General features: G+C 47.4%; 1 protein-coding gene across 45 annotated transcripts in view; it reads right to left on the reverse strand.

Annotated features, from left to right (window-relative positions):
- Positions 1-25,807, reverse strand: part of LOC138754077 (calcium/calmodulin-dependent protein kinase type II subunit beta) — a 238,450-nt gene that overhangs the window by 163,325 nt on the left and 49,318 nt on the right. For 44 of the 45 annotated variants that reach the window (XM_069917876.1, XM_069917863.1, XM_069917857.1 and 41 more), the window contains 2 exons: positions 20,042-20,101; positions 2,247-2,301 (listed from right to left, as the gene is read on the reverse strand). In XM_069917876.1, the coding sequence (XP_069773977.1) occupies positions 2,247-2,301; positions 20,042-20,101 (115 nt within the window). Of the gene's footprint in view, positions 1-2,246; positions 2,302-13,397; positions 13,421-20,041; positions 20,102-25,807 lie in introns of those variants that run through there. The other variant, XM_069917890.1, reaches the window with a different exon arrangement.

Here is a 25,807-nt window from a genome sequence, read left to right on the forward strand (position 1 = left end):
GCCGTTTTAGTCCAAAAGTGCGAGTGCAAAAATACGACTGAATTCACAGGATGCAAGAGCAATTTTGTCAACAGATGAACGTATTACCATCTGGCCCCATACTTCAATAGGAATATGCAAATTTGGTACAAGACTGTTAATATTTCCTCCCCCTCGTCTCTGGATAATTCGGCCCACCAACAGACTCTTCGGTCTAATTTAAATCTTTTCATTTCCTTCTAATCTATTTCCCAACTGAGTGAGACGATATGTCTGAACTGGGAATGTTGACAGGTCAATGTAACAAAGGCTTCAACACCTCAGCAATGATAGTGTTTCTCCAACTTAACATCCCGGCCAGGAGATCGTATCTGACATCTTTATCTTTTGAGTTTTCAAATCTCCAATGAACTCTTCAGCAAAATCAAAAATCACATGAGCCTGGCATGACAAGGCAATGTTGTGATTATTCTCTTGACACATTATGAGCAAAAAAAATACTCAGGTTTCTCATTTTAAAAAAAATTAGACATACAGCACGGTAACAGGCTCTTCCAGTTCACGAACACGTGCTGCCCTAATACCCCAATTAACCTATGACCCCAGTACAGTTTGAATGTTGGAAGGAAACCGGAGCCCCCGGAGGAAACCCACGCAGACACGGGGAGAAGGTACAAACTCCTTTCAGACAGCGCGGGATTCAAACCCGAGTCACGTAATGTAACCGCGTTGAACTAACCGCTATGCCCTACCCTATCCCATCCACTCCCCCAAACCACCAACTGCCCACTCTCGCTCGCAAGGCAGCAGGGTTACTTTTTTTTTTAAACAGGGAAGAGAAGGAGGTGGGAGGCTGGAGGAAAGGAGACCGATGGGTAGGGTAAAAGGGAGTCTGGAGAAGTTGATGCCATCTGGTTGGAGACTGGCCAGACAGAATATTTGGTGTCATTCCTCCAAGTTTTGGGTGGCCTCAGTTTGACAGTGCATGAGGCCATGGAGATTTTTTTTAAAAAGGGGATAGGGAAGGGGTTGGGGAGCTTTAGAGGGAAGGGGTTGGGGAGCTTTGAAGAGAAGGGGGGTAGGGAGGATTGAAGAGAAGGGGGCGGGGAGGTTTGAAGAGAAGGGGGCGGGGAGGTTTGAAGAGAAGGGGCGGGGAGGTTTGAAGAGAAGGGGCGGGGAGGTTTGAAGAGAAGGGGCGGGGAGGTTTGAAGAGAAGGGGCGGGGAGGTTTGAAGAGAAGGGGCGGGGAGGTTTGAAGAGAAGGGGCGGGGAGGTTTGAAGAGAAGGGGCGGGGAGGTTTGAAGAGAAGGGGCGGGGAGGTTTGAAGAGAAGGGGCGGGGAGGTTTGAAGAGAAGGGGCGGGGAGGTTTGAAGAGAAGGGGCGGGGAGGTTTGAAGAGAAGGGGCGGGGAGGTTTGAAGAGAAGGGGCGGGGAGGTTTGAAGAGAAGGGGCGGGGAGGTTTGAAGAGAAGGGGCGGGGAGGTTTGAAGAGAAGGGGCGGGGAGGTTTGAAGAGAAGGGGCGGGGAGGTTTGAAGAGAAGGGGCGGGGAGGTTTGAAGAGAAGGGGCGGGGAGGTTTGAAGAGAAGGGGCGGGGAGGTTTGAAGAGAAGGGGCGGGGAGGTTTGAAGAGAAGGGGCGGGGAGATTTGAAGAGAAGGGGCAGGGAGGTTTGAAGAGAAGGAGCGGGGAGGTTTGAAGAGAAGGGGCGAGGAGGTTTGAAGAGAAGGGGGCGGGGTGTTTGAAGAGAAGGGGCGGGGAGGTTTGAAGAGAAGGGGCGGGGAGGTTTGAAGAGAAGGGGCGGGGAGGTTTGAAGAGAAGGGGGCGGGGTGTTTGAAGAGAAGGGGCGGGGAGGTTTGAAGAGAAGGGGCGGGGAGGTTTGAAGAGAAGGGGCGGGGAGGTTTGAAGAGAAGGGGCGGGGTGTTTGAAGAGAAGGGGGCGGGGTGTTTGAAGAGAAGGGGGCGGGGGTGTTTGAAGAGAAGGGGGCGGGGTTATTTGAAGAGAAGGGGGCGGGGTTGTTTGAAGAGAAGGGGGCGGGGGTGTTTGAAGAGAATGGGACGGGGGTGTTTGAAGAGAAGGGGGCGGGGAGGTTTCAAGGGAAAGGAATTCTCAGATTTCCATTATCCCACACTCTAAATCCCAGCCTCCCACCACTACCCAATCCATTCTTCCTTGGAGTACAAATCCCAGGCTGGAGAGGGGGTCAGGAAAAGGAACTGAAGATCCACAGGTAGCTGCTTATAGGATGCAGGACTTTACTCAGTTTGTACTTACAAGTCGAACACAAGATAGTGGTATCCTTCTTCCGATATACTGTCATGAAGACGAACTGAAAAGTAAAAGAACTCAGCATGAGCATTGTGAATTAAAATATTCAATTCACAATCTGAATAAATAGTGTGCCCTCCCTTGCCAAACATACTGCTGCATTTGACAGCATACAAGACCCACTATTTTTCCCCTCAAAAATACCCCCGGGTCTTGTATGTGATTAAGGTGAGTAATGGCGACAGTGATCATCTTCGCTGTGTGGGTCACTAGCATCGCCGCCATCCATCATTGGGGGCTGGTTGTCAGAGAAGGGCGGTGGGATCAGCGCGGGTACTGACAGTTTGCCACCAGGAGAGAACGGGTCCTGCATTACATTGTAGCTACCAGTAACATTAAATGCTTACCTGTAAATAACCTAAAAAATATTTCCTGCTGAAATGGGGGCCCGTAGGTCTTGTATCCTGTCAAATCCAGTAGTTTGTGCCTCATTATACAAAGTGAAGGGGGGATGGCACCATTTTGCAGGAGAATAATTGAGGGGGTCCTGTCGGAGACAGTAGCTGCAAAGCACTGGACCGGAGGTCAATGCAGAGGATCATCAAAACAGTCGAGAAAATCAATGGGGAGACTCTTTCCTCTGTTGACGACATTCACCGGGAACGTAGCTTAATTGGGAGTCAAGGACCCTTTCCAGCCAGCACACAGCATCTTTGACCCATTTCCATCAGGAAGGAGATACAGGAGCCTCAGGGCTGCCGGGATGGGAAATGGCTTCTTCCCACAGGCTGTGAAATTGATAAATATCCTGAAACCGAGTAAATCAACCCAAAATATTATTTAATAGATTTTTAAAATATTCTAACTTTATGTATATATGTGATGCTTAAGTGCGGAGAATTGTGTGTGTATGTGTGTGCACTGTGCTGTTTCAACTGATTGTTTATGTAGTCAGATGACAATGAACTTGAAATCGAGAAAGATCTATATGCAACCCCCGCCGGCGGAGAGCAGCAGCAATCATCAAGGATCCACGCCACCCAGGACATCCTCTGTTCTCGCTGCTGCCATCAGGAAAGAGGTCTAGCTGCCACAGGGCTTGCACCACCAGATTTCAGATTAATTGTCAGAGTACACACATGACATCACGTACAACCCTAAGGTTCTTTTTCCTGCAGCCCAGGCAGAATCACCACTTGGTGGAGGTGCAAAAAAAACTGTACACTTGTAAACAAATAAACAAATTGACTGTGCAATACAGAGAGGAAAAACAAACAATAAAATGCAAAAGTCAGAGTCCTTAAATGAGTTTGTCGTTGAGGAGTCTGACGGTGGAGGGAGAGCAGTTGCTCCTGAACCTGGTGGGGCGAGTCTTGTGGCACCTGTACCTCTTTCCTGATGGCAGCAGCGAGAACAGAGCATGTGCTGGGTGGTGTGGATGATTGCTGCTGCTCTCCAATTGCAGCATCCCCTGCAAACGTTTTTGATAGTGGGGATGGTTTAACCTGTGATGTACTGGGCTGTGACCACGACCTTTTGCAGGGCTTTATGTTCAGGGGCTTCTTCTTCAGGCTGACTTCCAGGCCAAACATTTTGGCAAAACAGGACGTCAAGTGCTGAAGAGCTGGCTCTGAAATGTCCTGTTTTGCGGAAACTGCCAAAATGTTTGGCCTGGAAGTCAGCCTGAAGAAAACTGAGGTCCTCCATCAGCCATGACTACCAGCCCCCCCACATCTCCATCGGGCACACAAAACTCAAAACAGTCAACCAGTTTACCTATCTCGACTGCACCATTTCATCAGATGCAAGGATCGACAACGAGATAGACAACAGACTCGCCAAGGCAAATAGCGCCTTTGGAAGACTACACAAAAGAGTCTGGAAAAACAACCAACTGAAAAACCTCACAAAGATAAGCGTATACAGAGCCGTTGTCATACCCACACTCCTGTTCGGCTCCGAATCATGGGTCCTCTACCGGCATCACCTACGGCTCCTAGAACGCTTCCACCAGCGTTGTCTCCGCTCCATCCTCAACATTCATTGGAGCGACTTCATCCTTAACATCGAAGTACTCGAGATGGCAGAGGCCGACAGCATCGAATCCACGCTGCTGAAGATCCAACTGCGCTGGGTAGGTCACGTCTCCAGAATGGAGGACCATCGCCTTCCCAAGATCGTGTTATATGGCGAGCTCTCCACTGGCCACCGTGACAGAGGTGCACCAAAGAAGAGGTACAAGGACTGCCTTTAAGAAATCTCTTGGTGCCTGCCACATTGACCACCGCCAGTGGGCTGATATCGCCTCAAACCATGCATCTTGGCGCCTCACAGTTCGGCGGGTAGCAACCTCCTCTGAAGAAGACCGCAGAGCCCACCTCACTGACAAAAGACAAAGGAGGAAAAACCCAACACCCAACCCCAACCAACCAATTTTCCCCTGCAACCGTGTCTGCCTGTCCCGCATCGGACTTGTCAGCCACAAACGAGCCAGCAGCTGACATGGACATTTTACCCCCTCCATAAATCTTCGTCCGCGAAGCCAAGCCAAAGAAGAAGAGAAAGAAAGATGTTCAGGGGCACTGGTGTCCCCCCATACCAGACCGTGATGCACCAAACTCTGGAACAGTTGCTACCCCTCCACCATTATATGAACAAATTCAATTAGAGACCCCTTGTCCTGTTTACACCCTCCATATCCTTTGACATCCTGATGCACCAAGGATCTCTCAACCTCCGCCTTAAATCTACCCAAGGACTTAGCCTCTACAGCTGCCCGTTGCAACAGATTCCATGGGACATGAGCACTTTGCGTGGCCCCTCGCCTGCCCCTCTACTCAGTAACTGCCGCCGGCGTCGTCTCCATTCCTTTGCCAGCTCCTCATCAATTCCCCAGTCTTTCAAAAAGTAACCCCCCCCTCCACCTCCGTTCGATGCAATCACGAAGAAGGCTCGCCCGCGGAGGAGTTTCAGGAGGTTTGGTACATCACCAAAGACTAGCAAATTTCTACAGGTGTACCATGGACAGCATTCTAGCTGGTTGCATCACCGTCAGGTATGGAGGTGCCAACGCTCTGGACAAGAAAAACTGCAGTATTGTGAACTCAGCTATCATGGGCATCAGTCTGCACTCCATCAAGGACAACTACAGGAGGCGCAGTCTGAAGAAAGCAGCCTCAAGGACTCCCGCCCACCCGGGCCATGGCCTCTTCACCCCATCAGGAAGGAGCCTGAAGACGAGGACCCAGCGGCACAAGGATAGCTTCTTCTCCGCTGCCTTCAGGTCCCTGAAATGCACACTGAACCACCTCACTTTCTCCTACTTTATTTATTTTTAAAGTTAATTTGTAGCAATATTTGGTCTCTGACGCTGCTGCAAAGCAACAAATTTTGTGACACGTTCGTGACAATAAATCCTGATTCTGAAATACTTTGAACAATGAAGCAGCCTCAAGCCTTAGGGGTAGAGAATCACAGAGCCTCATCAGCCTGTGAGGAGAAACTCCTCTGAGCCTCAGTTTTAAGTGATTATCCCCTTATTGTCTGTACCCCTCTTGATCAGTCCCAATTACCCATGAGTCAGAATGATAAGGGGTTCCATCCCTGAAGGCGACAAGGCTATCAGATGGGATGGAGGAGCTGTCCACACAAATCATTATAAAACTTGAATACACAACGCTGGAGAAATTTAGCAGGTCAAATATAGCAAAGATAAAGATGCATCACACACGCTTGAGCCCTTCATCAAGGCTTGAGGAAAATGTGGGCAGGCGCCCAAATAAAATGGCGGAGGGGGGAGAAGGAAGGGGCAGGGGGAGGAGCACTGTCCCAATCAACAGAATACAGGCTTACTTCAACCATGGTGTCTGCAGTCTTTCGTGTTTTACTCACACCAGTTGTTACCCTGTTACCTCTTAATGCCCCGCAGAAACCTCTTCCGCTCCTCCTCAGCAGAGCCTTTCACTCCACGCAAGCCCTGCCGATTAAAACATTCGTCCGACGGTCCAAAGGAACAATGTGACCTCCCTTCCAGCGAATATCCTCCCAAAATATTTATACGTATTTATTTTACATTCTAATCTTTATCTATATCTGTGATTATTATGTGCTGGCCGTGGTATGTGAGGTTGGGGGTTGGTGGAATTGGCTTGTGGTGAAGTGCTCGTTCGAATCTTTATTACTCTGGAAATAAAAAGCAAGATTCTAAATTCTTTAACAACCTGCTTCTGCAGAAGAGCAAGACAGGAGCTTTTATTACTCTTGAAAATGCAAATGAAAAATTTTTCTCAGCCTGCTCTGCAAAGACAGCTCATGAAGATTACAGATTAAGTGGGGAGGAGTCACGTGATGGAGTAGTGGCCGGACGGTGAACTCCAGCCCTCTCCAGAAAAGTCGGGAAAAACAAAGAAAAACACAAAGGCACAGAAATAAAAGTTACAGAAAAGTGAGTATAAAGGTGGAAAGAAGATGGCGACAAAAAAAGAAAAATCGAAAGCAACGGTAAGAAGAGAGGAAGAGAAGACAAAGGAGGAAAAAGGTGAAGGCCTTACCTGTCCGAAGAGGCCTGCTGCGGAGAGAGAAACCCGCTCCCTCAGGTCGGTAAATAATGGACTACAAAAATGGCTCGCAGAGCCGAGTAAAAGTGTGCAACCGCATGCGCGATGCGAATGAAAAAAAACACACCGACGGGAGGGGGGACCAGCTGGGGAGTCGATCTCCACAGCCGGCAACGACAGCTGCAGAACACCTGCAGCAAGAAGAGACCACAGAAGACAATAGAAACAAGAAAGAAGAGGAGGAAAGGGCACCAAAGAAACAACAGATGGCCAACCCAGAGGAAGAAGAAGAGGAAGAGGAAGAGTACAGGGAAATAGAAGAAGAAAAGAAAGGCAAGGTAAAGGATATACTTGCTCTTATTAAAGGATACATGGAGTCATTTAAAGAATGGCAAACACAGGAATTTAAGGATTTAAGAAAAAGAATAAACAACACAGAAGAGAAAATAAATAAAATGGAGATGACCTTAACAGAAATGGGAAAGAAAATGGACAAGATGGAAGAGCGGGCAGTAGCAGCAGAAATGGAGGTAGAAGACTTAAAAAAGAAATTGGAGAAATCTAATAAAAAAACTAAAGAGACACAAGAACTACTAGCTCAAAAAATAGATACAATGGAAAACCATAACAGAAGAAATAACATAAAGATAGTGGGCCTTAAGGAAGATGAAGAAGGCAAGAATATGAGGGAGTTTATAAAAGAGTGGATCCCTAAGACCCTAGGATGTCCAGAACTACAGCATGAAATGGAAATAGAAAGGGCACATATAGTATTGGCCTCTAAACCACAACCACAACAAAAACCAAGATCTATTGTAGTAAAATTCCTAAGATATACTACAAGAGAAAAGGTACTGGAGAAGACAATGGAAAAAGTAAGAGAGGGCAACAAACCACTGGAGTATAAAGGGCAAAAAATCTTCATTTATCCAGATATAAGTTTTGAACTCCTAAAGAAGAGAAAAGAGTTCAATACAGCAAAGGCGATTTTATGGAAGAAAGGGTATAAATTTATACTAAAGCATCCAGCGGTATTGAAAATATTTATTCCAGGACAACAAAACAGACTATTCTCGGATCCAGAAGAAGCACGAAAATTTGCAGAACAATTACAAAAATAGACTGAGGGAGGAAGACGGGTAATGAGAGTTAAAATGATCACCATTGATATGTATGTGGGTAAAGACAAAAATGGACTGAGGGATGAAGACGGGTAACGAGAGTAAAAATGATCACGATTGATATGTATGCGGGTAAAGAGGTATAAGAGTGAATAGAGACAATGAGCATACATGAATGTATCTGTACTTAGAGGAAAATATAGATAGTATAGACAAGAATTAATAAGGGAAGGTAATGGAATAGAGAGAATAAGGAGGGAATTAAAAGAGTGACCTTTGTGACATATGAAAAGTGAAATCTTTTCTGGGGGAGGCGGGGTGGGGGGAAATAGCGGTCACTGCAAAATCAGTTGACGCTTGCGAGTGGATTCGCAAATCCAAATGGAGAGGGGAGATGTGGTTGTCCGACAAGGGATAAAGGACAACTCAGGAGGTGAAGGGGAGATTGGGGATAAATAAGATAGAAATAGGAGAATAAGGAAAATGTTGGATGTTGTAGGAATGTTGTCTTATAAAGAGTTGAAAATAAGAAAACAGAAATGGAAAAGGAGGAAAGGTAATGATGGAAAAACGGAAAGAGAAGATAAACAAAATATAAAAGGGCTACGCTGAACTATATGTCTTTAAATATTAATGGAATACATAACCAAATTAAAAGGAAGAAACTACTAAATTTAAATGAATAAATGTATTCCATTAGAAAAAATAACAGATAGGTTAAGAAATAATATTGAAATATTCGAGCAAGTATAGGAGCCTTACATTAAATACAATAGCGAAAACCTACCGGGGACAAACAGTACCTAAGTTGATGGAAGGAGAAGGAAAGAAAAGAATGGACTCAGTAGAATTTCTGGTGTAATTTTGTTGAATGACAACATTGTCTGACTGGCTTAATGCAACCTAGATTGTATACCTAAAATGGATGAGAGGGGGGGGGGGGGTGGGGGGGTGGTTTGGGAGGAGGGGGGGGGGGAGAAAAAGTCACTGTATATGTGTGAAAAAGAAATAGTGTATATCATGGCTAATGTGATTTATGGTGTGAAAAATAAAAAATTTAAAAAAAGATGACAGATTAAGTAAGTACTGTTCTCGCAGAAGGGCCTCAACTAGAACCATTCGCTGTTTCTCCCAGCAGAGTTGCTGCTTGATCTCCTGATTGCTTCCACCATTGGTTTAGATAAAGATGTACTCAATAGCGGGGAGGGTTGGCTTGCGACATCCTGGGCTGCCGTTTGGAGGGCTTTATGCTGTCGCAAAGGAATGAATTTCACGAACAGGTTCGCGACAATAAATCCCAACTTTGGAAAAACTTTGAATGATGACGTGCCCTCGAGTCTCAGGGGTGGAGAATCACAGAGCCTCGTCGGCCTGTCACCTGAACCTCAGTTTTAAGCGATTATCGCCTTACTGTCCATATTCCCCTTGATCAGTCCCAATTGCCCATGAGGTCACCCACGAGTGAGAACGAAAATAAATGAAAATAAATTCAGATTCTTTAATCATACAGAACAGTCCTATTTTCTAAACTCCTCCTTCTAGATTTATTTTTTTTTATCTTGCCACATTTTGGCAATTTAATTTGCACGACTATTATTGCTGACGCATCTTATACAGCCACAACTAGAAAGAACTTCAGTGCATCTCCACATTATACATATCAACTAACAATCCTACAGGCATGGGGTGTTGAAAAGATTCCACCACCCACTTACACTGAAAGGAGAGCAGATAGGGACACGTCCCAGGGTGAGGATAGAAATGAGTTCTGCGGCTGGATGGAGAAGAGGCTTTTGTAGGGAGCTAGAAAGTTTTAGGAAGCAAACAGGGGAGGGTTGGAAGGTGAAAGGAAAAGATAGCAATATGAGTAGCTAATAGAGTGACTGGTTCATGATATCTAGCCTATGAGGTGTAGAAGATGGGGGACGAGGGGGAGAGGGGCACAAGAAAGGGTGTGAGAGAGGGGCATAGGAAAGAATGTGAGAGAAGGGCATGAGGTGCAAAGGAAGGCAGAGAGAGGAGGACAACAAGACACAGGTGCACAAGGGAAGACCTCGAGGAATGGGAGCAAGAGAGGTACAAGGGACAGTTAAGAGAGAAAAGAAGGGGGAGGGTGAAGAGAAAGAGACGTGCATCTGGGAGGGCGGCCAAATTAAGGAACAGAGACAGTGAGTGTGGAAGAACAAAAGTCAGAGAGAGAGAAGGGTGTGTGTCAGCGAGAATTGGGGGAGCAAGAACGACCAGGAATATCCCGGGAGAGGGTAGGAGACAGTTGTCACTGAGCACCTATGAGGAGAAGCTGGAGGGACTCGCCAGGACCCTTTCCCAAGAACCCGAGAGAGGCAGCGTCACTAGCTCCATGTAAACCAGCAATGTTATCTCTGCAGAAACTCAACAGAATCCACAAGGATGACTCAGAGGAGCCCCAGAAAATGCAAACTGTTTACATATTTGGCAGTGCAATCAACAGGAAATTACAGATTACTCATCGGATCTAAGTTTAGAGTTTCAAAAGCAGTTTGATAGTTAAAAAAAGCTAGTAGCTGAGCACCAATTAATGGAAGCCTGATAATAAACTTAAGGTAGGAAGATAACATTTGTTCCAACAATCCGGCTCATCTCAAGGCTCCTCGGACAATAACTAAAACCTGTGCCCAGTTCCCGGATCTGACCCTGACCCGACCCTGTGCCTAGATGAATTTCAGGCTGTGCCAGTACACACAGTCCCATCTCCGCATCAGTTTTTGACATCAAAAACCTTACAGGAGAGTGAGCTGACCAGCTTCATCGTGGCCTGGACTTGAGGAGCTCCAATACCCCCGCCCTCCCTCCCCGAAAAAGGTCCTGGGCATCACAGGCAAAGCCCTCCCCACCATCGAGAACATCAACAGGGAAAGCTGCCATCGGAGAGCAGCAGCAATCGTCAATGAGCCACAGCACCCAGCACACGCTGCTACCATCAGAAAAGAGGTATCGATGCCATAAGACTCGCATTACCAGCTGCTACCCCTCCTCCATTAGACTCCTAAACAACCAACTCAATCAAAGACTCATTTACGAACTCTTATTTTGCACATTACTGATAAGATCTTTCAAAAAGTGGGTTTGGAGCCTTGGGAGAGGTTTTTGGTTTTTACAAGCAGAAAGAGAAAAAAACAAACAGGATTCTTCTCTCAGAGAGAGAGAGAGAGAGAGAGAGAGAGAGAGAGAGAGAGAGAGAGAGAGAGAGAGAGAGAGAGAGAGATCTGTTCTACAGGCAGTAGTTGAAATGGAAAGCTGGCAGGCTTGTTGAAAACCCCATTTTGAAGACAGGTTGTGAGTTCTGAGTTCAGCCTGTTCAAAGCCCTTGTGGTCCTTACAAGAGGAAATGACTGAGTCAAGTGTTTCTCCTGAAATAAGGGAAACAAGAGGAATTCTGTGATGACCTGGCAGAAGAGGTTATCATTTGGAAAAATCATGATGGGGCAAGTTTCTTCAGCAAGACATGGAAGTGACTGATTGGAGGAACTTGATTTGTGTGTGTCCAACAAGCAACACATTTCTCTCTGAAACCAACAAGAACCTTCAGTAACCATTTAACTTTAAGCACCAGAGCCTGGTGAAGGTTCATAAATGTTAAATTCTGAGTACAGTATCAGGATTGCCTGCAACCAGTGAAGATGGAGGAATGAGATTGGACTGTGAATCAAAGGACTTTTCTGAACTTGTACACACATTGCATACACGCGCTTAGAATTAGGGGGTTAAGTTAATAGTAATAAAGTTTGATTCTGTTTTTATGTTTAAAGAAAATTAAAAGCAACTTTTGTTTACCATTTGTTTTGGTGAATTTCTATTACTGCTGGTTTTTGGGGTCCTCTGGGCTCGTAACACAGTTTGTTCACATTTCTTTATTTTACTTAGATATCTTTATTTTGCATGTTTCCTTGAGTACTGTTTGCACTACTGATAAGTAGAAATTCTGCCTGGCCCACAGGATAAAGAATCTTGGGGTTACATGTGATGTCATGTATATACTCTGACAATAAATCTGTGCTTTGAACTTTGTGTGCACGCGATTTTGAGATGCAGAATGGCCACGTTGCAATTTCACGTGCCTATGCACTTCCTCCACGTGCCGTGACACACGCAAATCATCTCATGCACATATCTGCAGGACCCCCTCCCCCAATAATATATCTGACCTTTGAACTTTAACATTAAAGAAGCAGAATGAAAGGAGGAAAGTGGATCCTTGCTGACACTGCTCAGACAGTGAAGTGTTTAATGACGTCATGCAATTCACAAAGCCCCACTTTGGACTCGTCCTTGAGTCAATGATTCGTGTTGCTGTGAGGCTGGCCACGCAAAAGGGAAAGACCCCAATAGCACGGCTGTAAAACTCTGCCAGATTGCCCAGAGGTCATTCCAACACAATCTAGAATCTCAATGGTTTTCAAATCTCCCCCCCCACCCCCCACACCAAACTCATATCTTCTTCTTTGGCTTGGCTTCGCGGACGAAGATTTATGGAGGGGTAATGTCCACGTCAGCTGCAGGCTCGTTTGTGGCTGACAAGTCCGATGCGGGACAGGCAGACACGGTTGCAACGGTTGCAAGGGAAAATTGGTTGGTTGGGGTTGGGTGTTGGGTTTTTTCTCCTATATATACCATCTTAAGTATGCGACAAGTGCTCTGTGATTAGTGAGGGATTGCTTAAGGTGGATTGTGGATGGAAAGAAAAAGGTTTGAAAACCAGTTTTAATCATCCCTAATTGACTCGTTATGTGCATGGTTTCATAACTCCAAAGGAAATGGGCCAATGACAATTTTTCTCAAGCAAAATATTTCAGTAGCAACTGGGTCGCGAGCAGTGGTTCTCAACCTTCCCTTCCCACTCACATCCCACCTTAAGCTATCCCTTAATAATCACAGAGCACTGATGGCTTAAGGTGGAATGTGAGTTTAGGGAGGGGCAGTTTGAAAGCGACTGGTCTAGACGCAAGGGTGTAATGTCACAAGCACATCATCGCTTTCCTACCAAAGGTGTCATGAATTGCTAAACCTTGACTGCCTCTAGACTACATGGCAGCAACTCTTTGAAGAGTCCTCCATCTCTCCAGCAGCCTGCCCTAAAGTCAAACCTCAACTAACAACGCTGAAAAGAAACCCCCACAACCTCTTCTGAAGTGTAGCCACTGTTGTAACAGTGAAACTGCAGCTCCCACTGTCAACCACCCACAGTCCAGATCCCTCAGCCAACAAGCATCGCTTCAAATGCTCTGGCCTCTTCCTGTCACTGAGTCACTCTCTCCATCCTAAGGCCTGGCGTGGGGGTTCTCTGATCCATGCCTGCAGTTGAAGGAAGTCTGCAGAGGTCCAGCACAGGATGCTTTCAGGCTGAGATACTTGCAGTGCTCCCAGCCCCAGTCGCACACTTCACCACCACCCCCCCCCACCCCTCTGTTGGACAGTAGATATGTGAGCTTAAAAATGCATACCTTCAGATTCCAGTCGAACAAGAAAGTCTGCAGATAGAAGCAAAGAAACGATACAGGCACAGTCCGTGCCAAACTATGATTCTCAGTGAGCTGTACCCTGTCCAAAGCAGTCCACACCCCTCCAAAACTGAGCCCGTATTCGTCATTTCAGCTGCCAGCTCATCCTACATTCCCAGCTCTCTCTGTATGAAGAAGATTTCCCCGAATGTTTCCCCTAAACTTTTCCCCTTTCACCCATCTCTAGTTTGTATCTTACCTACCCTCAGTGGAAAAAGCCAATTTGGTGTGGATCTCTCATAATTTTAAATCTATCTATCAAATTCCTTCTCATACTTATAAACTGTTTAACCTTTCCCTGTAACTCAGTTCCTGAAGTCCAGGCAATATTCTAGTAAGTTTTCTCTGCTCTCTTTCAATCTAATTGATATTCTTCCTGTAGTTAGGTGACCAAAACTACATGCAATGCTCACCAATTTTTACAGATGGGTGGTGGAAAGTGTGCTGACCAGCTGCATCATGGTCTGGTACGGGGGTCACCAATGCCCCTGACCATAAAGACCTCCAAATGGTAGTGGACACAGCCCAGGACATCAAGGGTAAAAATCCTCCCCACCATTGAGAAAATTTGCAGGTAACACTGTCGTCAGAGGGCAGCAGCAACCATTAAGGATCCGCACCACCCAGCACACGCTTTGTTCTTGCTGCTGCCATCAGGAAAGAGGTGTAGGTGCCACAAGACTCGCACCATCAGGTTCAAGAACAGCTGCTACCCCTCCACAATGACAAACTCAATCAGGGACTCGTTTAAGAACTCTTGTACTTTATTGATTTTTTTTTTCTCTCTCTCTGTATTGCTCAGTTTACATTTATTTGTTTACACGTGCACGTGGAGTCAGTTTCTTTCACTCTACCACTAAGTGGTAATTCTGCCTCGCCCACAGGTCAACGAATCTCAGGGTTAGATATGATGTCATGTATGTACTCGGACAATGAATCTGAAATCTATCCAGGCAAGTAAATTCATACTGGCTGTGCCACCCAACACTAACCGTGTTGCCCTGATGAGGCATGTGACACCATCAGATTCTGCTGAGCGCTCTGGCGTGCCATTAATCAAACCCCAGAATGAAATGAGTGGAAAATTCTGGAAGGAATTATCTTGTGGGTTTTATGTTTTGTTCCTTCAAGATCTGTGTGGGCGAGCTGCTGTCAGACGAACAAGTGCAGCAATAGAAACTCGCAAGTGTGGGTTATTTAAATACTATGCCTTCAGTGTTATTAAGGGCTCCAAACATCAGGAACCTTTCACACCTGTAATGAGCAACTTCAAATATCATCACCAGCATCCTCTGCCACAGGAGATACAATTCTAATGACAAAAAAAAGCCCACACATTAAATGGGTGTGTTTCACAGCGAAGCCGATGTACTTTGGTCACCCCTCTTTTCTGTTGTGAGCTAGACACGCGCATTGAACCCATGAAATGGCAGAAGATGGGGAGGGAAATAGACCAGCGGTCTTGTTCCGAGTTATCATCCACCGGGAAATTTCAGCTCTGGTCATAAAGCAGCTGTGGCATTCTTTGATAGATACCCGTAATCCCTGCTCAGGCAGGGAGAGCAGCAAGTTGAGGGGAAAAAAAAACCACTCAGAAATGCCGGAGGAACTCAGCCAGTCTCCCCACGTCCTGAGGAGGTAACTTGCGGGTGATCAATTGGAGGAACAACACCTCCTCTAGCGTCTGGGCACTCTCCAACCTGACGGCATTAACATCAAATTCTCCGGTTTCCATTAAAATACATCCCCCCTTCATCTTTGTCCCCATCTCTTTTCCTCTTGTTTTCTCTCTCTCTCTTCCTTTTCCCCCCTCTGCTTTCACAGAGCCAAAATCAATTCTTATTTTTCCTCTTAAATCTAATTAACACCTTTTGTTTGTTTGTCTTTATTGAGACACCTCCCTATATTTTTGCTTACACCTTCTCGAAGGGCTCAGGCCCAAAACGTCGGTAATATATCTTTTACCTCCTACGGATGCCGCGAGACTGGCTGAGCTCCTCTAACATTTCCGCTTTACTTAAATCACGTCTGCAGGCTTTCGTAAAACACAGTACAACAAATGGGGTTAAACAAACATGTCCGCGAGAGCTGGCGTCGAGCGCAGGATGCAAAAGTGCTGGAGAAACTCAGCTGGCCACGTTGTATCCACAGGAAATGAAAAACAAAAGCAATCATTGTTTCGGGCCCGAGCCCTTCGTCTCTAATGTGTAAAAAAAATCGGGTAGGCACGTGGGGGAGAGAAGGGGAAGGAGGAGGTGGGAAGGCAAGGGGAGGAGCACAGGGTGGAAGGGCAGGGGAAGGGCACAGGCTAACAGGTAAAGGGTCATAGGTGGGAGGGTAGAAGATGCAGAAGTGACAGGGGCAGAGGGCAAAGGAGGGAAGAAGAGGGAAGAAAGCTGGAGGAAGAGAGAGTGGGATAGGGAAAGAGAGAGACCAAGGGGAGGGGGTTAATGGAAAATGGCATAGTTGACATTGACACCATCAGTTGGAGACTAGTGAGATGGAATACAAGGTGTAAATCCTCCAATTTGCAAGGAGCCTCAGTTTGGCAGTGCATGAGGCCATGGACAGACATGTTGGTGTGGGAATGGGGTGTGTAGAGTTGGCCACTGGGATGTGTCATTATTGTAGCCGATGCGCTCAAGGAAACAATCACCTAGCCTGCGCCTTGTCTCTCCGACGGAGAGGAGACCACAAAGGGAGAACCGGATGCAGTAGAGGGCCACCAAATGTGGGGAGGGTAGGGAGGAGGTGTGGGTGCAAGTGTGGCACTTCCTGCGGTCACCAGGATGGGCACCGAGGGGGAGGTTAATGGGAATGGATGAAGGGGGGGGGGTCCCAAGGGAGTGCAACACTAAATGATAGTGTGAGAGGAAGAAAGAAATGAAACAGACGACACATCAGATTGTGGACCTCTCTACCTTCCACGTTCCCTTTTTCAAACCTGGAGCCAAACACAGTCACAGAATCAGGGTTGGACATCACAGAAAGCCCACCACGTCCATGTGATCTTGTCTGCCCACCTACCCCGACGCTATCTGCATGCATAAGCTCTGTGCCTTGCCTTTACCAATATCGGTTTAAATGCCTCAAACACAGCCTCAGAAGACAGGATGCAGAAAATGACTGGTAATCTGTCCTTTACTTGGTCACATGGGTGTATTTGGGGAACTTGTGGGCTGGAAGGGCCTGCTAACATTCTGTATTGCTCTCAAAAAAAAGATAGGTAGAGCAATAACTCCAACTCCATTAAAAAGGCTGTTAACTTGGCCTGCAACATCACGGGCACCAGTCTTCATTCCATCAAGGACAACTACAAGGGGCAGCATCTTAAGAAAGCAGCCTCTATGCTCAAGGACCCCCCCCCCCCCCCCACCCCCAGGCCATGCCCTCTTTACTCTGCCTAAAGACGAACACTCAACGGCACGAGGACGGCTTCTTCCCCTCCGCCATCAGATTCCCGAATGGGTAATGAACCCCAGACACTGCCTGACTTTGACTTTTCTCTTGCACTGTTATATATTGTTGTCAGATGGTTTCTAGGAACGTTTGCCCAGAGATACTGCTGCAAAACAACGAGTTTCGTGACACGTTCACAACAATAAATTCTGATCCCAAGGTATACGCTGGGAACTGGGAATGAGTTTCTCCAAGAGAACAGAAGGAACAAGTCTGAAGTCTGGCAGCAGTGACTGTGTAGCATCCCCTCCATACTGGCATCTGACATCTCTGCAGTCTGGCTGGAACCCACTGCTTTCTGATATCTCAACTTTCCTCCTGGGACTGTTCCAGATAATGAGCCACGTGGTATGAATAAAACCTACCCATCAGATCCATTTAAAACATCCTCCCATTTTAACTCTGTGGCCTCCTTCATTTTAATTCCCCTACATTTGCAAGAGGATTCTGAATGTCTAACCCACCTGGGTCTCTTGGAACGTTTTAAACTTTAGACATGCAGCCCTCTTGGCACACGAACCCTTGCTGCCCAATTACACCTAAATAACCTACACCACCCCCCCTCCCTCTGAGGAAAACCCATGCAGACACAGAGAGAACGTACAAATTCCTTACAGGCAGCATGGGATTCGAACCCCAGTCCCGATCGCAAGCAAAGCGCTAATCGCTACGCCAACTGGGGTACCCACTGTCAGGTTACTTCAGCCTCCCCTGCTTAAGGGACAACAATTTCCAGTGCAGTTGTTTTAATTCAATTATAAATTTAGACATACAGCATAATTACTGTCCCTTCCGGCCCACGAGCTCGTGTCGCCCAATTAACCTTCAACCTCTTCGTTCGTTTTGAAGGATGGGAGGAAACCGGAAGAAAACCCACACAGGCGTGGGGAGAACATACATACTCTTTACACCCAGAGCCAGATTTAAACTCGGTCGCTGGTGCTGTAACGGGGTGATCTAATCCCTACGCTAACCATGTCGCTCCTTCTTATACAGTGGAAACTCCAACTGCACACAGTACTCCAAGCATGGTCCAACCTGTGTTTTCTAAATAACTCATCTTCTGTTCCCAGTGAAAGATGCCACAAACCTTCTTCACCATCCTATGTATCTGTCAAGGTAGATGTACTTGAACCTCAAGCTCCCCCTGTTCACCGACAACCCTTAGCACCCTCCCATTTATTGCACATGTGATCTGACTTCCCAAAATGCATCATCCTTTTTTATATCGTCAGGATAATGTGAACTATTTTGTAACCGCATAAGAATACACCCATCTCGCTGTAGTAACTATAGTGCACCACAGTGGGATGTATGTATATGTATATGAGTGTGTGTGAACAGTTTCCTGAGATGGTGGAAAGCATCAGTAAGTAAAGTCTCTTCTGTTATTTAAATCTTGCATCTCTAAGTTATTTAAGAAGCCTCCCAAGTAACACGTCCGCATAACAATCCTGCTAGAGGAACTCAGTAGGTCTAGCAACATCTGTGGAAAGCAATCGGCAGTTGAGGTTTCGGGTGGGCTTCCAAGCTCTTGACTCTTGCTCCCCCGGATGCTGAGTTTTCCAGCACTTTGTATACTGTCCAGCTTTCCAGCATCTGCAGGCTTTTTGTTGATCTTTTCCCTGTGTTTGTTGGGCGTAAATTCCATCGGCAATCATGGAGGACTCCATCCACCCCCCACACAGGATCTTTCAGCTGCTCCAGTCAGGGAAGAGATCCAGGAGGATCAGGGCCAGCACCAGCAGGCTGAGGAACAGCTTCTTCCCACGGGCAGTGAGAATACTGAACGACCCAAGGAACTGCTCACTCTCACCCTCCGAGCCTCTCAGAGCACATCACTCAATCGAGGGCAGCATCTTAAAAAGGCAGCCTCTATCCTCAAGGACCCCCACCACGTGGAAACTCCCTGCAGGCAGCGCTGGAATCGTGCCCGGGTCACTGGCGATGTAATAGCATTACCTACTATAGTGGAAGGAGAGTTGAAGGAGTGGGTGGGTCCAGGTTTGGAAAGGAGAGGGCACATGCTATCACACAGATGCTGCTGGGTTACAAAGGACTGTACGTCAATTAACTGAGCGTGCAAAACCATTGGTTTCCAGGTAAAGAAATTAGATCTCCTGAACTCGAGTCAATAAACTAACATCTGAGCATTTTATCGTCAGTGGGAACCCAACAAGCAAGACAAAATCAGATAATTCATCGCTCACCAAAAGCATCAGGTATGTTACTAATTACTCAAACTGTGCCATGATCCCTTGGATCTGTCTCAAAGGAGTGAATTACAAACACGTCAGCCTCAGTCAGACTTCATCTTGGGTGCTGACGGAGGGAGAGAGATCAGCTGGTCCAGTGATGCCACAACAACAACCTTGCACTCATCATTTGCAAAACTAAAGAGGTGATTGTGGACTTCGGGAAGGGGGAATCAGGGACCAGCAGTGGAAAGGGCTAAGAGCTTCGAGCTCCTGGGTTCTTCCGAGGATCTGTCCTTGGGCCTACACATCGACGCCATCACGAAGAAGGCCTGCCAGTGGCCATACTTCGTGAGGAGTTTGAGGAGATGCGGTATGCCACTAATGACTCTTGCAAATGTCTACAGGTGTACTGTGGAGAGCATCACTGGCTGGTATGGAGGCACCAATGCACAGGACAGGAGAAAACTCCAGAGGGTTGTTAACTCAGCCTGTGACATCACTCCATCGAGGACACCTTCATGAGGTGCTGTCTTAAGAAAGCAGCCTCTATCCTCACCACCCAGGCCATGCCCTCTTCACTCTGCTACCATCAGGATGGAGGTATAGGAGCCTGAAGATGAGTACTCAGTGGCACAGTGCCATCAGGACAATGAACCACAGACAAGACCCCACTTTTTTTGCTCTAATTTATTCATTTTAAATGTAATTTTATAGCAATATTTGCACCGTGACATTGCCACAAAACAGTGAATTTCGTGACATGTTCCTGACAATAAATTCTGGTTCCGCATTCTGGGCCACATGGACACCACTGGACAGAGATGCCCACAACGCGGCACATGGTTCAGCTCTAACGGAGGCAAGTCACAGAGCAACAGGGTGAAGTGGCCACCACTCTCTCGCCTATAAGATCCCGGGCGATCTACTCACCGATATTGGAGTGCTTCAGCAGCCGACAGATCCGAGCTTCCCTCTCCAGCTTCTGGTGATCTGCAAGGGGAACCAAACAAAACCAGTCAGCAGAGAATGGGTGCAGAAGGGCGTCGAGCAGGCAGAACCTTTAGAGCAACACCTTAATGGACTGGGTATACTCTGGGCTCACCACAAGACGTTCGGAGCAAAGTTGTGGGGGGGCTCTGCACCGTTAAATTATGAAGAAAGCACATCAGTGCCGCTACTTCCCTCCGGAGTCCGCAGAGGTTCTATTTGACATTAGAAACCATGGCAAACGTCTGCAAGTCTGCAGACTCTGCGGTTGAAGTAAAAACACAATGCTGGAGAAACTTCATTCTACTGCAGAAATCAAAATCTCTTCAGAGGTGGGGGCGAATGCCTACCTTGAAGAAGTTCTCCTCTACGCTGTGTGACCTTCAGAGTTACTACAGCACTGTACTTTTATTTTAAACTTCTGCAAGTGCACGGTGGAGAGTGTGTTGACCGGCTGCATCACGGTCTGGTGCGGGAACACCAATATCCTTGAGCGGAAAGCCCTGCAAACTCAGGATATCACAGGCAAAACCCTCCCCACCATCATCTACAGGGAGCGCTGCTGTCGGAGGGCAGCAGTGATCATCAAGGATCTGTAGTGACAGCCAGATAGGTGCTGCGCAAACTATTGAAACGAACACACTCACCGTTCTTCAGGACAAGAAAATGGCGTCGGTATTTTATTATTCTTTTAACAGCCAGCTACTTCTCCTCCCCAGACCCCGCGCTGTTTGAACTCCCCGTTCCGGCCCGCGCGTCACATTTCTCACGTGTCACCCCAGATGAGTTATCAGCAGCGAGTGGCCCTATTCTCGACTCACGTGGGTACGTGACTGATCTACACCACCCAGGACACGCTCGGTTCCCACTGATGCCATCATGAAGGAGGGAACAGGTGCCACAGGACTCAGACCACCAGGTCAGGAATAATTACTGCCACTCAACCATCAGACTCTGACTATAGGGAGAATTATATTCAATTTGAGACTCAATCAAGGGCTCAACTGCTCATTATACAATAGACTGAAATCCACATTTGCAGTTTGCTGAGTTTACAGTAAAAACACAAATGCTGGAGGAACTCAGCCAGTCTCAAAGCATCCAACCTTTTGGCCTGAGCCTTTTTCAAGGTATGAGCAAAAAGCAAGCAGTGCCTGAATTAACCATTTTCCACTTCAGTTGGGGGAGACAAATTTGGGAGGCCAGGGGAAAACCTTTAGGGGAAAACATTAGGGGGACATTCTTCACTCAGAGAGTGGTGGAGTGTGGAGTGAGCTGCCATCTGACATGGTGAATGTGGGCTCAATCGTATGTTTTAAGAATCAATTGGACAGATACATGGATGGGAAAGGTCTGGAGGGTTAGGGAATGGGAGCAGGTCAATGGGACTAGCGGAATAATGGTCAGCACAGACTAGAAGGGACGAATGGCCTGTGCGGTAGCGTTCTGTGGTTCTAAAGGGCGAGGTGGGGGAGGGTACAGACCAACAGACAGAAGGTATTAATTGGATACAGTTACAGGTATCAGCAGAAAAAAAAGAATCTCAGGGTCATTTGTGTTGTCATGCTTGTTCTCGGCCAATAAATTTGAACTTGAAAAGAAGCAGACTGATACAGACGAAGCGGTTGGTAAATGGCCAAGAAAAATGGCAGATCCGCCGCTAGTGTGGACCTATGGAGAGCAGGGAGCAGAGACATAGAGCTCCCCCTTGGGGTCAAACCCCCTAGTCCAACTACTGTCAGCTCTGTTTAGGTTTTAAACGGCCTGTTAAAGTAGCCAACAGTGATTTATTTTAAAATCCTGCATCCGCAGAGTCGGGGCCCAAGATCCTGCCGCTTATGATCAGCAGCGACCGTGTGGAGTTGCAGCCTCCAGGAGAACTCGCGCAGAAAACAGGGAGATTACCCCCCCACTCCGCCATTTGGGAGGAGACAACCCATGGCGAATGGTAACCACAGCAGCGGACCAGCAAGGGGCTCAGAGGCTGAAGAACCCACAGGCGACTCGAGGCGAGGAACCCACTCAAGTTGCGGTCACGTGACTCACAATGGGCTGTGGACTCTGAAGAACGGCGGAAGGGGTACCAGGTATCGGAACCGGGATGCAAAAGGGCGCTGGGGGCTTCCTGATCACATCAGGAGGTTCGGGTTGCCAATGGGATCGGTGTAGCTGCAGACAAATGCGTGGACACAGTGACTCTGGCGGAGGGAAGGGGGTGGTGGGGGGAGGGGAAGACTCTCCTTTGCTTCTCATTCTCTGACTGTAAGGGGCACCAGGACCTTTCTGCTGATAGCAAATCTTTGTCTGTCTAAAGGTAGATAAAAGGGCATTTCATGTAATATCATATTTTTGGTTTTATTTACACGACAGTAAAATAACCTTGAATCTTAAGCCTTTGACATCTTACCCTGGGATTAATTTTTGAATAACTGAGCATTCAAGTGACTTGGAATTTTGATTTTTTCCTCCTTTCCTCAAACGGGGATGAGGGAAGAAGTTCGAGGGAGTGGAGCGGATGAGATGCTCCTTTTTAACAACTGTTGGCAGGAGTCTGGAGACCATTTACTCCAGGCTGAGGGGGAAGAATGCTCCCTGCAGGGACTGTAGACGGCTTTGTCTGGAGAGGTCTGCAGAGCAGCATGGAGTCAGCAGGTGGAACTCTGCAGGAGCTCTGCATTAATCTTGCACGGCCGTTCGCATGGCGTCCTACGTCTCCCCAGGACACTGCGCCTCCGTGCAAGCTTGTTCCTATGTGCACATTTGTGTGCCATCTCGGAGAGACATGGCATGGTCACAGACCCTTCCGGCCCACGAGCCCACACTGCCCAAATACATCCAAAGGTCAAATTTATCGTCAGGCAACATACAACCCCGAGATTCTTCTTCACGTGGGCCAGGCAGAATTTCTACTTATCAGTAGTGCAAAAAAAAACTGTACCCAAGCTATGTTTACAAAAGAGAAATGGAAACTAAGAAAGAAATGGAAACAAACTGACTGCAATACAGAAAATAAATATTCAGTAATAAATAATGTACAAAGTGCGAGTCCTTAAATTAGTCCCTGATTGAGTTTGTTTTTGAGGAGTCTGATGGTGGAGGGGGAGCAGTTGTTCCTTAACCTGGGGGTATAAGTCCTGGGGCACTGATACCTCTTTCCTGATGGTGGCAGCAAGAACAGAGCATGTGCTGGGTGGCCGATTAACACCAAATACTCTGTTTATCTCTGCAACATGGGAGAAAACTGGAGCTCCTTGAGGAAACCCACACAGATTAGAGGAGAACGTGCAAACTCCTTATAGACAATAGCACTGTGCTAACGACGCCACCTCAACTTTTGCCGGGGGGGGGGGGGGGTGTGTGTGTGTGTTTTTATTTTTATTTATATAAATATAAATCAAAGCATTTCTCAGACACAGGACCATGCTCCTCACTACAAGTGACAGACCCTTCATTTTTAAAGCTGCATGTTCACTGGAGGTTGGGATGGAAAGGACCTGCACTTGTTAGCACCTCATACCTCGACTGTATTTTTCCTGCCCTAGTCTGGTCCCTTCCCATCTACATCTGCAATACCTGACATACTCTCCTCACTTCAGCAACTTCCAGTTCCCTAAACTCGTCTGCCTCATCTATGCCATCCAATCACTACACCCTGCTTCTCCCATACCAAGAGGTCACAAAGCCCTCATTTCTTTCTTGACAATAGATCCAACCTGTCCCCCACCTCCACCACCCTCCTCAGACTGACAAAACTGGTCCTCACCCTCAATAACTTCTCCTTTGACGCGTCCCACTTTCTCCAAGTCAAAGGGCCCCAGCGACGCCTGCCTTTTTGTTGGCTGCATAGAGCAATCCATGCTAGAGGCCTACACAGGCAAGGCCCCTCAACTCTTCCTCCACGATATTCACTTTGTTGCTGCCTCCTGCACCGTGATGAGCTCGACTTGGCTGCCAATTTCCTCTCTGACGTCAAATTCACTTGGTTCATCTCGAACAACACTCTCCCTTTACTCGGTTTCTCTGCATCTTGGCTGACAAACTCTCCACAGACATTTTCTATAAACCCACCAGCTTCCAGAGTTACCTCGACCACGATTCACTTGTCCATCTCGAACAACACTCTCCTATTTCCTCGGTTTCTCTGCATTTTGGCTGACAAACTCTCCGCAGACATTTTCTATAAACCCATCGGCTTCCAGAGTTACCTCGACCACGCTCTGCCCCACATAAGGATTCTATTTCTTTCTCTCAATTCCTCCACCTCGTATCTGCTCCCAGGATGAGGCTTTCCATTTCAGAACATCTGAGATGGCTTCCCCTCTGGCATCTCCACTACTTTCCACGCATCTGCCCTGACCTCCTCCGCCCCAAGGCAGAACAAGGATAGGATTCCCTTGTCATCATCTACCACCCCATCAGGCTCCACATCCAACATTATGCACCAAACTCTGCCATTTCTGCCACCTACTACGTTATCCCAGCTCCAGATACAACTTCCCCTTCCCACTTTCTGCAGGGACCGCCCCCTCCGCGACTCTCTCGTGCACTCGTCTCTTCCCACTAATCACCCCCTCAGTACCTACCCCTGTGACCATCAGAAATGCCACACGAGTCTGAGCCTACATCTCCTCCCTCATCACCACTCAAGGCTCCAAACAGTTCTTCCCAGTGAACCTCCTACGGAATCTGGGCGCTCCCGTCATGGACTCCTCTACATTGGAGAGACTAGACACAGACAGCTCGTTTAGTTGAGCACCTTAGCTCTGAACACTGCCAATAGCGGGGATCTCCCAGCAGCCACCCATTTCAATTCCACACCCCATTCCCACACCAACATGCCTCTCCATGGCCTCACGCACTGCCAAACAGAGGGGACCCCCAAATTGAAGGAACAACACCTAATATTGGAGACCCACAAACCAGATGGCTTCAACATCGACCTCCAGTTTTCAGTTGGACCCCTCCCAGTCTCTCTGTCTGTCTCTCTGTCTGTCTCTCTGTCTGTCTCTCTGTCTGTCTCTCTGTCTGTCTCTCTGTCTGTCTCTCTGTCTGTCTCTCTGTCTGTCTCTCTGTCTGTCTCTCTGTCTGTCTCTCTGTCTGTCTCTCTGTCTGTCTCTCTGTCTGTCTCTCTGTCTGTCTCTCTGTCTGTCTCTCTGTCTGTTCTGTCTCTCTGTCTGTCTCTCTGTCTGTCTCTCTCTCTGTCTCTCTCTCTCTGTCTCTCTCTCTCTGTCTCTCTCTCTCTGTCTCTCTCTCTCTGTCTCTCTCTCTCTGTCTCTCTCTCTCTGTCTCTCTCTCTCTGTCTCTCTCTCTCTGTCTCTCTCTCTCTGTCTCTCTCTCTCTGTCTCTCTCTCTCTCTGTCTCTCTCTCTCTGTCTCTCTCTCTCTGTCTCTCTCTCTCTGTCTCTCTCTCTCTGTCTCTCTCTCTCTGTCTCTCTCTCTCTGTCTCTCTCTCTCTGTCTCTCTCTCTCTGTCTCTCTCTCTCTGTCTCTCTCTGTCTCTCTCTCTCTGTCTCTCTCTCTCTGTCCTCTCTCTCTCTGTCTCTCTCTCTCTGTCTCTCTCTCTCTGTCTCTCTCTCTCTGTCTCTCTCTCTCTGTCTCTCTCTCTCTGTCTCTCTCTCTCTGTCTCTCTCTCTCTGTCTCTCTCTCTCTGTCTCTCTCTCTGTCTCTCTCTCTGTCTCTCTCTCTCTGTCTCTCTCTCTCTGTCTCTCTCA

The sequence above is a fragment of the Narcine bancroftii genome, chromosome 2 (genome assembly GCF_036971445.1).
Source record: "Narcine bancroftii isolate sNarBan1 chromosome 2, sNarBan1.hap1, whole genome shotgun sequence".
Taxonomy (NCBI): domain Eukaryota; kingdom Metazoa; phylum Chordata; class Chondrichthyes; order Torpediniformes; family Narcinidae; genus Narcine; species Narcine bancroftii.